The sequence below is a fragment of the Patella vulgata genome, chromosome 3 (assembly GCF_932274485.2).
Source record: "Patella vulgata chromosome 3, xgPatVulg1.2, whole genome shotgun sequence".
Classification (NCBI taxonomy): Eukaryota; Metazoa; Mollusca; class Gastropoda; family Patellidae; genus Patella; species Patella vulgata.
Genome location: NC_065881.2, coordinates 6,827,192 through 6,840,593, shown reverse-complemented (window position 1 = coordinate 6,840,593; position 13,402 = coordinate 6,827,192). Strand labels below are relative to the sequence as shown.

The following is a 13,402-nucleotide window of genomic DNA, read 5'->3' as shown; positions in this document are numbered from 1 at the left end:
AATTTTTAAACAAAGATTTGATATTGAACGAATGTGAAAGAATTAATGCTAAATACACAAGAATAAAAGATACCCGGGTTACAGTGTATAAAAGTATTAATTTTTAAACAAAGATTTGATATTGAATGAATGTGAAAGAATTAATGCTAAATACACAAGAATAAAAGATACCCGGGTTACAGTGTATAAAAGTATTAATTTTTAAACAAAGATTTGATATTGAACGAATGTGAAAGAATTAATGCTAAATACACAAGAATAAAAGATACCCGGGTTAAAAGTATTAATTTTTTAAACAAAGATTTGATATTGAATGAATGTGAAAGAAATAATCTTAAATACATAAGATTAAATGATACCCTGGTTACAGTGATATCTACTCTTATAGTTGTCGATCATCAACATAAATAGCCTCAAGTTCTACTTTATTTTAATACATTGCACTAATCAAATAAGGTTTAACCTAATAACATTCTATCAGACAAGATTTATCATAATCATCCGAGTTCTCATCAAAACTTCTACATAATGTGTCTGAAAATCTGGACTTCCTATTTGTACAAGCACATGATAATGAACTTGTAATGATCATTATTTACTTGCGTAACATTTAATTTCTGTGAAGCGCCAATCTGAAATATGATGGACTGATCTAGATATGATTGTATATTTCCATGCACCGCCGACATAAGATTTGAAAATAAGATGAATCGAGGAATAAACAAGCCATGTGATGTGCATTTTCCTGATTATCGAATTTCTATAAAGAAGAAATTCTTTTCATCTCCCTAGCTTAAAAATACTGTTATTCATTAGTAATTATTCTCAAACTCATCCAATGTTACACATAAACTATTTAAGGTTGGTTATAAGGCATCTTTTAGCTTCAATTTCATTCACGTAGTTAATTGGAGTTAATAGTTAAGAGGTATCTTTAGAACAGGATTTACCTAATATTTAAAGCTTTAAGGTAATAACGAGAGCAATCAGACAATACTGTAAGGATATCACCTACATAGTAATCTTTTATCTCATCTTTTCGCAACATTAAACATTCAAACCCTGTGGCCAAGATTTGTGAGAAGAGAAAGTGTATAACTACTGATTAAACACTGTAGTCAGTTAACAGTTATTTTTTTTTTTTTATTCTTTTCTCTAGTTTTCTTCTGTACACCTTAAAATAAACTCTTTGAATAAACTTTAGAAGACTGCCTGTATACCTCAAGGCAGTGAGGATTTACAATGAAAACCACTGCCAACTCCAGCCAATTTCTATTCTGCACCAAATGCGACAAATGATTAAAAAGCAATCTAATTGATATTTTATTGTGATAATGTCAAGGCTATAAACGATTCATACAAGATTATTTCACAACTGAAGTGTCAAAATATATCTCCCTGTCTGTGTTGACAAAGCTATTGGGTACGGAATTTTTCTATGGGCTCCAATTAATATAAGCATTGCCATTACTATTCATTATACAGAATCTAATTATATTCCAGTTAACCAGTATTTATTCATCATTGATCCAATAAACAACGGAATTCTGATAATGGCTACCAAGACCAGAAATAATTTGCAACCTGTTCTCTGTATTTACTGTAGTATTAACAATGAACGCCTAGTTCTCTAAAATCATACGGATATCCAAAAGCAAGCATGTTTTTATCGACTGGAATGAAGTTCACATTCAGTTGGAATATGTTTTATTGTGTGTATTTAAGGAACCATAACTTGTGTCCGTTTTATTGGTGATGCTGCAATCAATATCATTCCATACATCTGTTTAGAAATCATGTTTTTCTCACACCTGAATCTAAATGGTTATCGCTCCGCAAATTATTATCGACACAAATTACTCACATTTCACATGCATCAAAATTCTGACATGTTTTTTTTTTTTTTATTAATCTGGTTCTAATTAAGTACCACGTTTATTGGTTGGAATTTGACATAAATATATTTCTATCAATGTCATCACATTGTTGATTTTTTTTTTTTTGGTATAATTTGTCTCTTGTCCATCCATTTCCATTGATCAACTATATTAGTTTCACTTCACAATTTGAAATACACATCGACTACGGGTACAAATGGGTGGGGTGGGGGGGAAAGAGAGAAATGAAATGAAATGAAATGGGGTTTAAAGTCCTACTGTTCTGCTCCTAACCCGGGTACTCTTATATAGAATTCCAACTGCAAAGGGATCTTTTACGTGCATTCCAATGTATACACGGGACCTCGGTTTTTCGTCTCATCCGAAAGACTAGACAGCTGTCCTTGTCAGGCCCTCTGTTCTGCACCACTGACAGGGGGAAACCATGTCGGAAAATCCAGATGAACTTTCTCGGCCAATGGGGGAGGGGGGGAGAGAGAGAGAGAGAGAGAGAGAGAGAGAGAGAGAGATGGGGTTTAACATCCACTAGACACAAACTTGAAAATAATTAAAATTAAAAGTTCTTTGAAAGACAAAGTGTGAAAGCACTGGATTTATAACTTAACAATAGTTTCCTACACACAAAGCATTCAATAGTACATATAAAGACAATATACAAACTATAACACTGGACACAAGCGCAAATTACATGAATTTAGATGATTTTTACAAATTTTTAAACAATGATCTGATATTAAATGAATGTGAAAGAAATTAGTGAAGAATACACAAGATTAAATGATACCTGGACTACAGTGACATATGCTTCTCTGTACACAAAGCATTGTACAGTACATGAAAAGACAATGTAGGAATTATAACAGCGCTTAACGTTGGTTTGGTGCAATCAAATATTTAACACATGAAGAATAGAAAAAAAGCTTCTAGTACTGGTTAATAATTAATAGGTCATCAATAGTAATAGACTATTAAAAGCATAATAATCCTTCTCAATGGATCAACCCACAATACTTCGTTAAAAAGAATGGAGACGTAATCACTTCATTTCACCCAATATATATTTACGTCCACACATAAAAAAAAAAACCTTTCATAGAGAGATGTTCATTAATATTTGTGCTTAATTGCAACGAGAAATTGATATCCAGTGTTTAATAATTTATGGGTCTGCCAGAGGGGTTAACAACTGCTCAGACAAAGGTCAGAGCAATTACAATAATGCACTGGGATAAAGCACAAGAGTTTGGAATTTCTATCCATCCTATCTGGACGGATTCCAAGTCAAGACAAGTTAAAACTGTGGTTGATTATCAGTTAATATGTACACAGCTTTAGTGACGAAATGTATACATCAGAAAAGATTAGATCAACTAATACATAGGAGAAGCCGGGTAGACAACCAGACCAACATATCGGACCAGATCTTTAATGTGGAGTAATTCTTTCACTCCAGAGACGCACCCAGCCTCAAACCAAATCATTTCACCAACTCAAAGTTCTAACAAGTTGGTCAGTCTGAACCTCCCACTGTTCTCTGTGTACAAGGGAAATAGTTATTATATTATCTATTTTAAGGCTATTCATCTAGCATCATTGAATCATTGCTGTATTTTTGGTTATTGATAAAATCTAGGATATTATAAAAGCTGATTGGAGCGATGAAGGTCTGTTACTATTTGAACAAGTTAATACCATGGATCTAGTGCTATCAATCATTTTCACTCGCTCACAAACTATGAATGAAGTAGGAAAAAAAAACAACATCTAAGAAATGTCCGATAAAACTGACATCATCTTGATTTACACAGCTGTATCACAATATGTACACATTTTTTTGATTGTGTCAATACTATCAATCTATCTACTTTGACAAAAGTTTATAAATTAACATCTACTCGTATGGATAAAAAAAAATCCCTCAATCTGGAAGAAATTGTGATTCTGTATTAGTTGAGTAAATAATGGTACGAAAATGAAATGAAATGAAATGGGGTTTAATGTCCTACTGTTCTGCACTGACTTGTCTGATGAATATACGCCATACAGTGTGCTATGAGGGAAATCTTGCCCAAACACTATGGCCTACTCTTATATCAAATTCCACCCGCCAAGGGATCATTTACGCATTTGCCAATGTGTACACAGGACCTTGATTGTTCATCCTATCCGAACAACTATACATTGACCTTACCAGGCCCTCGGTCCTGCACCACTGACAAGGGGGAACCACGCCAGAAAATCTGGATGAACTTTCTCGGCCAATGCAGGGATTGAACATCCGACCTCTAGGCTAGTAAGCCAGCGTCTTACCCATTTAGCCGCGTGATCCGCCGAACAATGACAGAATAATGATACAAAACAATATTTCGGTCATTTTGAGACTTTACATATTGGTAGATTCAATTTCATTGCAAGGATGGGGGTGGAAATGTGAACTTATTTTATATGTTCGAACTAATATATGTCCATCGTAGTAAAAGCAAGTAAAACGAAATTTTGAACTATAAAAAAATAGGATCTGTGTTTTAATCAAATTGGACCCCTTGAATAAATAAACAAAATAATTTTCTTCCAATAACTAAGAACCAACACTACCACTGTGTTAAATACTTATTGAATTTAATCATTAACAGAGGCAGTTGAAAACTACAGGTCTAGAAACAACTATCTGATTTTAAAATCCTATTGCACACCAGGTCAATATAACTGGATTGATCTGAACCTTTTATTTCAAGACATAACGATCGGAACCTGCTTATAATTCTCAGGCACATGTCAAAAACAAAGAAATCTAAGATATGTTTTTTTAAATCACAATTATTACAAAATAAAACAGCACATTTCTCGGAAAGAAGATTTATCGTGATAAGAGAAAATATTGATAATACTTGAGACATTTATAAAAATAAAAAAAATAAAATCATTTGTTCCATAAGAAAATCAAAAAGCAAGCAAATGAATAGGAATTTTGATATTTCAGATCAGAGAGAGAGAGAGAGAGAGAGAGAGAGAGAGGGGGGTAGCTCCACACAAACTAGGTCACTTCGGGACTAACATGGTTCAATTTTATTTCAATAAATCTTTTTGCGCGTAGGGGGCTTTAGCAGTGGGAGTAAACCGGATGATCCGGGTTTTATCCGGAGAAAACCCACGAGGTTGGACAGGCAACACGACTCTTTGTCACATACAACCAGGGAATCGACACCATGCCAGTTGACTAAATGACAGACCTTATGATGCAGCGTGCACGCGCTAACCATTCAGCCATCCAACCCCCCAAATAAAGATGGAATTATATTTCAATTGATTTTTTACCCGTCCATGTTTTATATTTCGACCTTCGACATAAGATAAATACCCACACCACAAAATGCACTTCAGAATTGCATTAATAAAGCTTAAATTTTCCTTGTTTGAAAGCTTTAATATTAAGTTACAAGTTCAATTAGGTCAACGATCAAAAATACATTCACAAATATGATTTGGAAAGCATTAGAGGGGATAATGTAACATGTATCATCCTACCAGTTCAAAGAATACAGCACGGACACTGATGAGAATCAAATTTAATTGATTGAATATGTATTTCAGATTTAGGGTTAAGTTAGTTCATGTTCTAACTGCGTATTGATTTATTGAAGACCGGACAAATCCAAACAAAGTAGAAATTACTCCCTGAATACTAACTTCTAAAAGGTCAGCAATTTAACCTCTAACTCTAATGCAATTCTTTGAATGCAAACTGAGAAAAAACAAGCTTTTTACCAAATCAAATTGCAAGAAAATTCAACAGTAAAGGCACAAGTAAAATGCAAATACCAGTCTTCCACAAAAAAAACAAACTTTCATTTGGATGTAGAACAAAATGATGATCACGATGACCTGGCCAAAACCAATATTACATTTGTTGTCTGTACTTCTCCATTCACCATTATACAACTGTATCATGCGATCTTCCACTATTATTACATTATTGGAGGAAAAAAAGAGAGAGAGAGAGAGAGAGAGAGAGAGAGAGGTCATTTTGGGACTAACATAAAGTTCAATTTTATTTCAATAATTCACTTGCGTGTAGGGGTCTTTAGCAGTGGGAGGAATCTGGAGGACCTGGAGAAAACCTACGAGGTGAGACAGGTGACCCTACTCCTGGTCACGTAACTTAAGTCTGAGAATGCTTTGTGAACTGGGGGGCCCGAGCTCGACTCTCTGAACCACTTGGACTCCCTCTTAAAATCGGGTATCCATGGCCTCTCCATTGGGTCAAATAAACAATAAACAAGAATAAGTATTGCTTTGAAATTACCAAAAATAGATTGGTTCGTTCGTTTCTGAGGTTTTTTGTAAGCTTTCACCAAGTGTGGTATCGTAGACAACATAAATAGATTATAGACCTTCCCTTTCTATACGATAATCAGCAAATAAAGTTGCCTGATTTCATTGTACACAGTATTCAAGATAAAACCCCAACACCTTTAAGTCCTGAAGACAAATATACTTGTTATCAATGAAGAGTTGTTCAAGTCACCAGAAACAATCTGAATGTGAGCATTGAGATGGCTGAGCAAACACTTCATACTGGAAATAAATAAATTAGTTAAGAATTTTGCTACTCAATATAACTTGTAGCAGCTAAGCTGAAGGTGAACTACAAAATAATACAAACAACTTAATGCAAATTTGTCAACAAATTAAAACTTGCCATCAGTAAATAGTAGAAAACATGGTCTAATAATACATGTTAATAAGGAAATGACCAAAATAAAAATAATTGGAACACATATCTCCGACAAACATTAAGGATTATGAATTATTTCTCTTTCTATACTGCTCCATTTATTGGGGTATTTTATTTTTCTATACCTAATAATTGACTCTTAAAAGATCTATTATTTCTAGATTTAGATTATTAAGGAGAAAAGTCAATGTTTACTTTTTATATCTAGGTTCACTTCAGCAAAGCAAACTAAATGATCTCAAAAAAATAAATTATAAACTGGAATAATATTCTTTAATCTGTGTACAGTAAGAGGGATTTGTTGGACAGGGAACCGATTTAATCCTTTATAACACTCGTAATAAATAAGTAAGAAAAAATGAATTCATATTAGTAGAACATGGTCGTACATGTTTGAGAACAAATTTAAACGCTATTCACGACTTTACAACAATCGAATCGCTTTTTAGATATTGATGTTCTTTTTAGCGTATTTTAGTAGTATGAAAGCCTGATTGTAACTAGTGACAATGGATAGAAGAATATAAGGGGATAATTCGCACAGGACAACAGTTGAATTTAGTCAGACCCAACAACAAGAGAAAAATAGGGATATTATATATTCAATACCTAAACTATATATATATATACAATATAGAAAGCTGTTTGATTTCAATACAGAACTATAAAACGCTAGATGTTTTATTTATATAGGCATGGTTTAGGTTTAGTGTAGGTGACAGAAGTACTTAATATTCATATTCTAATCTGGACAAATAGCTGTATGTTTAAGATAATTCTTTAAAAGATTTATATATGTCTGGACAGGTCTGTCTATACACAAAATAGGTATGTCCATACAAAAAGAAAGAAAAAAAAAAGTAGGTTCTGACTAAACCTAGGGTCAATTTATCTATGTTCAAGCATTTATTTCTTTACTATTTGACATATCACATCATTTTCCCTTAATTTATTTGGCACAAGTCTTAACACACACGGGTCTTAATTAAGTATTCTATGTCGATCTTTTCCAAAAAACGCGACCAATCAATAGTATGTGTCCCAGACTTCTCATTATTGTTCTCTAAACCAAAAATGTCAGAAGGACCAAATTAAATTGCTGTCTTTTCTAAGACAACATAAACATTGGGTAGTATATACATCATATTGTAACCTATTAAAATGAAAAGGGGTTAAATGTCCTATTGTTGCGCACTGACTGGGCTAATGAAGACGGTGTAAGCCATACAGTGTGCTATGATGGAAATTTTGCCAGGACAGCGGCTCTACAGCCTACTGAATTGCTGTTTTTTCTAAGACAGTAGTATACATCATATTGTAACCTATTAAAATGGAAAGGCGTTAAATGTCCTACTGTTGTGCACTGACTGGGCTAATGAAGACGGACATATGCCATACAGGGTGCTATGAAGGAAATTTTTGGCTGGACAGTAGTTCTACTTCCAATTGTTGTTTCGAATTCTAGGCTTGTTTTAGGTGAAATTCAATGTAACCTATTGAAATACATGACACTGCTAATAACTCCTACACGCAAGTGAATTATTGAAATAAAATTGAACCATAGTTTTTGTCGAGTGGACGTTAAACCCCATTTCGCTCTCTCTTATTATACCGATATATTATGTTTGAACAATAGCAACTCCCTCTCTCTCTACTGACTGAACGATAATTATAATGGACGCTTATTCATATTTACTATATGACTAAGGTGAACCTATTCTTATATATATTAACAGCATATGGTTGGACAATAAATCATGCCATTTTAATATTAACGAAAGTTTTTATTCAAATGCATACAATATGGAAAATAATTTCTCTCTCTCTTTCATCAAACCCTGGACTGGTTAGTGTGCCAGCACCTTACTGACTGAACGATAATTATAATGGATGCTTATCCATATTTACTAAATGACTAAGGTGAACCTATTCTTATATATATTAACAGCATATGGTTGGACAACAAATCATGCCATGTTAATATTAAAAGTTTTTATTCAAATGCATACAATATGGAAAATAATTTCTCTCTCTCTTTCATCAAAACCTGGACTGGTTAGTGTGCCAGCACCTTACTGACTGAACGATAATGGACGGTTAACCATATTTACCAAATGACTAAAGTCAACCTATTCTTATATATATTAACAGCATATGGTTGGACAATAAATCATGCCGTTTTAATATTAACGAAAGTTTTTATTCAAATGTATACAATATGGAAAATACTTTCAAATAGTGTCAGATAAATTGGGATTTGTGATATTGATTTGTTAATGGCCCAGTGGCAATGATAATCAAGTCTATATAACAACCAGTCTAGTATATAAACAGGCATTGTTAGATCTGTTGGCTGTGGCTAGAATTTACACGTTCTGACAGGTCCTCGTATTCAAAACCATCCAGCTCTTCCTTATATAGATAGAACTAAATGTCTAAGACAAAAAAAAACACAGTTTTTCTATTAACTAAATATTTTCCCTTCATCTTGAAGTAAAAGTATAAAGATTAAAATAACAGTTCAACGAAAACCTCGAGCCTTTAAGGAAAAAAAAAAGTTCAAATATTTGAACAGTAATAAGATGGATATTGAGCATGACTAGTTCTTTATTCAATCAAATAATCCATTTTCATTTCTACACGAATAAAACCGTTCTCACAATGTCAAACTCTTTTCAGTGGAAGTTATAAAGGTGTTAAAAATTATTCAAATAAATGAGGAATCGATATATTTGATCGCAAAGAGGTTGACTAGTTATTTATTTCAATATGATGTGGTATTGGTTGGATGCAATACTGAATACAACTATGGTTATCCAATCGATTGACATTATGAATAAAATCTAACCAAATTGAAATAACGAGAGAGAAATGGGGTTTAATGTCCACTTGACACAAACTTTGTCATTTTGGGACTAAGATAAAATTATGGTTCAAATTTATTTCATTAATTTGTTTGCGCGTAGGAGTCTATAGAAGTGGGAGGAATCTGTGAGAAAAAACATGAGGTTGGACAGGCGACCCTAACCCCAAAGCCACATAAAAAGGTAGGAATCAAGACCAAACCAAATGACTCAATGAGAGATACATGTAAATGGAGTTTAACGTTCACCCGACACAAACTAGGCCATTTCGGGACTAACATATGATTCAATTTTATTTCAATAATTCGCTTGCGCTATATACGGGTCTTTAACAGTGGGAGGAAACTGAAGTACCTGGAGAACACACACGAGGTTGGACAGGTGACCCTATTCCTTGTCACGTACAACCTGGGAATCGAAACCACACCAGTTGACTCAAAGACAGACCTTATGATATATTCGGAAAGCCAACCCCCAATGACAGACCTTATGAATTAAACCTCACATATTCAAATTGAAATAAATGTTAACACCATTATCGGGGCCAAAACAAATGATGTTATAACTCGTACTATCGTTAACACCTGTTGCCAATAGTCAAGTGCATTAACAATAAGCCACTAAATTTTAAACACTTTACCTTCAGACGTCATTTATTTTATGACTGTCCATCTGTGACACATTTGCTAAACAAATATTCGACGAATTAATGAAAAAGAACATTTGGACAAAACGTTAACTTTTATTAATATTCTTTTATCTGGCAATTGCTCTTAAAAAATAATCAGAGAATAAATCTACATCTTTTAAAGATCTTTGTGTATTTGCTGGCATCTTTGTTTATTAATCATCGTAAATCTATGAACATTTTTCACAAACAAAATACCCACTGAGCAAATAAAGAAAATTATAATATGGGTACATTGTAGCAATCAATATGTCCAGAGTGTCTGCATCTCAACTCATCTTTCACAAAAACTATTTTTTCAGCCTCCATTTCTCGAACAATATCAATCATCTGAGGTAATTTTTTGCAACATTTAAGACAGCGCAATAAGAAATAAACATAACATTTCAAGAATTTATCAAATTATTTCCTCATAAAATGTTAATTTCTGTATCAAATGTAATTTAATAAGCCTATCTCTACACATTTAGAAACAACGAAATGCCAGAAGTCAAGACTAATACCAATAAGAAGTAATGGCTCCACATTAAAAACCAAATGACATTAAATATAAATTATATACCGTTATTGAGCCCATGTTTTGAAAACCAGAAGTCAAGACTAACACCAACAAGAAGTAATGGCTCCACATTCAAATCCAAATAACATTAAATATAAATTATATACTGTTATATTCAGAAATAATGTGCCCATGTTTTAAAAACAAAGATAACAGGACTTGGTGTCCAGAAAATCAATAAATTGTGTGAGAATAGTTTTAACCCGAGACATGAAGGTGATCATAATATTACATATTTTAAATATTACCATAATTTAAACAACAATCACTTCCTCGTCAATTTGTTTAGACTGTATAAACATATTGACTACATAAAATACAAGTTTAACGATTCAAGTTATCCATTGATCAACTTAAAACTGTACTGGTGTCATTTTAACCCCCCTGTATTTTAATCCTATAACAGTAATCAAAATAGGAAAACAACATAAATAAAGCCAATGACTTGTCTTAAATCGTTGTCAATATGGCCGTTATCTAAAACAATCGTCTTATTAATAATATCATCCTAAAAGCTTAAGGACTGAAATGTCTAAAGGCTTTTTTACAACGCCATCAAGCAGAAAGTAGGCAAGCCCTCACAACATGATAGCAATCTTTAACACCGTAATCTTCCCACTCAAAACAAAAATCAATGGAGCATGGGAGAGTTTGGCAGATAAGATGTTCAATGTACTCACCAGTTCTGGCTTTAAACTCATTGGTATATACTGCACATAATAATAGGGATGCATCCTTGCTCGGGCCCGGTTGCGACTGACTAGGACCGTGCGAGGTATCAGGTTGCTAGTTATTCCCTCAATGATTTCAAGCGAATGGCTCCTGCCGGACAAACTGTAGTAGTATCAGAGTATCGCGTCGACTGTGCAATGGGCCGGCTCATAAGCTCTCTCTCTTGGCGAGCGTTGGTCTGGTATTGACAAGCTGTTCAATACAGCCTTTTGTTATGCTTCCTCTATACAAAACCAGTTGCAATTATTGCAGGTTACTTCAATGAAGGTGTATTACTAAGGAAATACTGCTAGTTAAATCATTGGTTAGTATTAGAGTAGATCTATTCCATACAAAGGTTACAGTTTAAATGATATTTTTAGGCAAGGGTGTGAACAACAAATTGAATCAAATCAATCAATCGTTGATCTAAGAGACTAACCACCAATCACTCTCTCTTTTACACCCAATAACTAATAGACACCGGCTTCCAGGTATTTATTGGTGAACCTGATCAAAAGGCAACCCAAACAGATTTGAGAAATCAGTGAAGCATAGCGTTAATCGGGCCTGCAGCATATAAGCAGGAAGAACAAAATATATTAGAGTTGTGAAGGGTGACTCACACTTCAAGCCTATCTATTACATGCATATTTGAATAACACTTACTAAATATCTAAATAACACTTACTAAATATCTAAACATACTAATCGACATTTTTATAAGTGAACATAACACTCATATATATTTATATATTATATCAAATAAGCTGAAACGCTTCACTGACTTTATTTCATGGCATGAATTCAGTGGGGTTTTATTTTATTGAAATTCATATTGATCATTATCTACATTTTGACACATGTTGAAATGTTTTCTTTTTATCTAGTCATTAATAAAGCAATAATATAAAATTGTTTTGTTTCATTTTATCTTTTTATTCGTTCAAACATAATGAACGGAAGTTTATAGAAACAAAACCATTTCTATTATTAATTCAAGAAGCGTATGCTAGCTAGCTAGCTAGCACATGTGACTGAAGCAGAAAGTCAAATGATAAAAAAAAAATCATTTATGTTTACTAGTCATGCAATTCAATGAATATAGGTGATTGATATGAAATGATCAAGTCATGTTCTGTAGGTTTAGAGAGATATAAAATAGTGGTTATACACAAGTATATCACACAATATGTTTATTTCGTCCGGATTGTATATGACTCCCAACCCTTACTACAGTTATTTTTAAGAAAGATTGCTAGGCTAAAATAAAAGATGGAGAGAGAAATGGGTTTAACTTTCATTTCGGGTCTTACATATGGTTCAATTTTATTTCAATAATTTGCTTGCGCGTAGGGGTCTTTAGCAGTGGGAGGAAACCAGAGGACCCGCAGAAAACCCACCTGCCACATATAACTAGGAAATAGAAACCATGCCAGTTGACTCAATGACGGACCTTATGATACAACGCCCACATGCTAACCATTCAGCCATCCAGTTATCTTTCTCGCAAATTCCTTCTATCGAATCACAGGGAAACATTATGTACATAGAAAATCATGTACAAATATTTAGTATGGGTATTTTAATATTTATTATTTCTAAACTCTTGGAACTGATGCATTTGTAAAATTGATTTTAGAATTCAAAACATTGGACATTGCTGAAAATATAAGCAAGAATATATACAGTATATCAACAGATGATTATAAATTATATATATTATGTGACATTAACTTAGGTTATAAATGACAATAAGGACATGTTGTTATTCATGAATGTAACAGTTGTTAGAAATTATTTCATTAAGAAAAGGGCAACATTTAATTAAATCAGTTGTACAGCTAATTCCCCCTGATAGCCACTATTAGAGGTATAATTAGGCTAAGTGTTCGATTACTGAACATTACATGTTCAGCTATAAACCTTAATTATAAACTTATTTAC

The 13,402-nt window shown here is 33.2% G+C and overlaps 1 protein-coding gene across 6 annotated transcripts in view; it reads right to left on the bottom strand.

Annotated features, from left to right (window-relative positions):
- LOC126815928 (nucleolysin TIAR) overlaps positions 1-13,402 on the bottom strand; it is a 153,252-nt gene that overhangs the window by 98,227 nt on the left and 41,623 nt on the right. Inside the window, exon 1 of one of the 6 annotated variants that reach the window (XM_056099891.1) lies at positions 11,425-11,805. The exons of the other annotated variants lie outside the window; for them this stretch is intronic. Within the exon in view, the coding sequence (XP_055955866.1) occupies positions 11,425-11,478 (54 nt within the window). The 5' untranslated portion in view covers positions 11,479-11,805. Of the gene's footprint in view, positions 1-11,424; positions 11,806-13,402 lie in introns of those variants that run through there. 6 annotated transcript variants of the gene reach the window in all.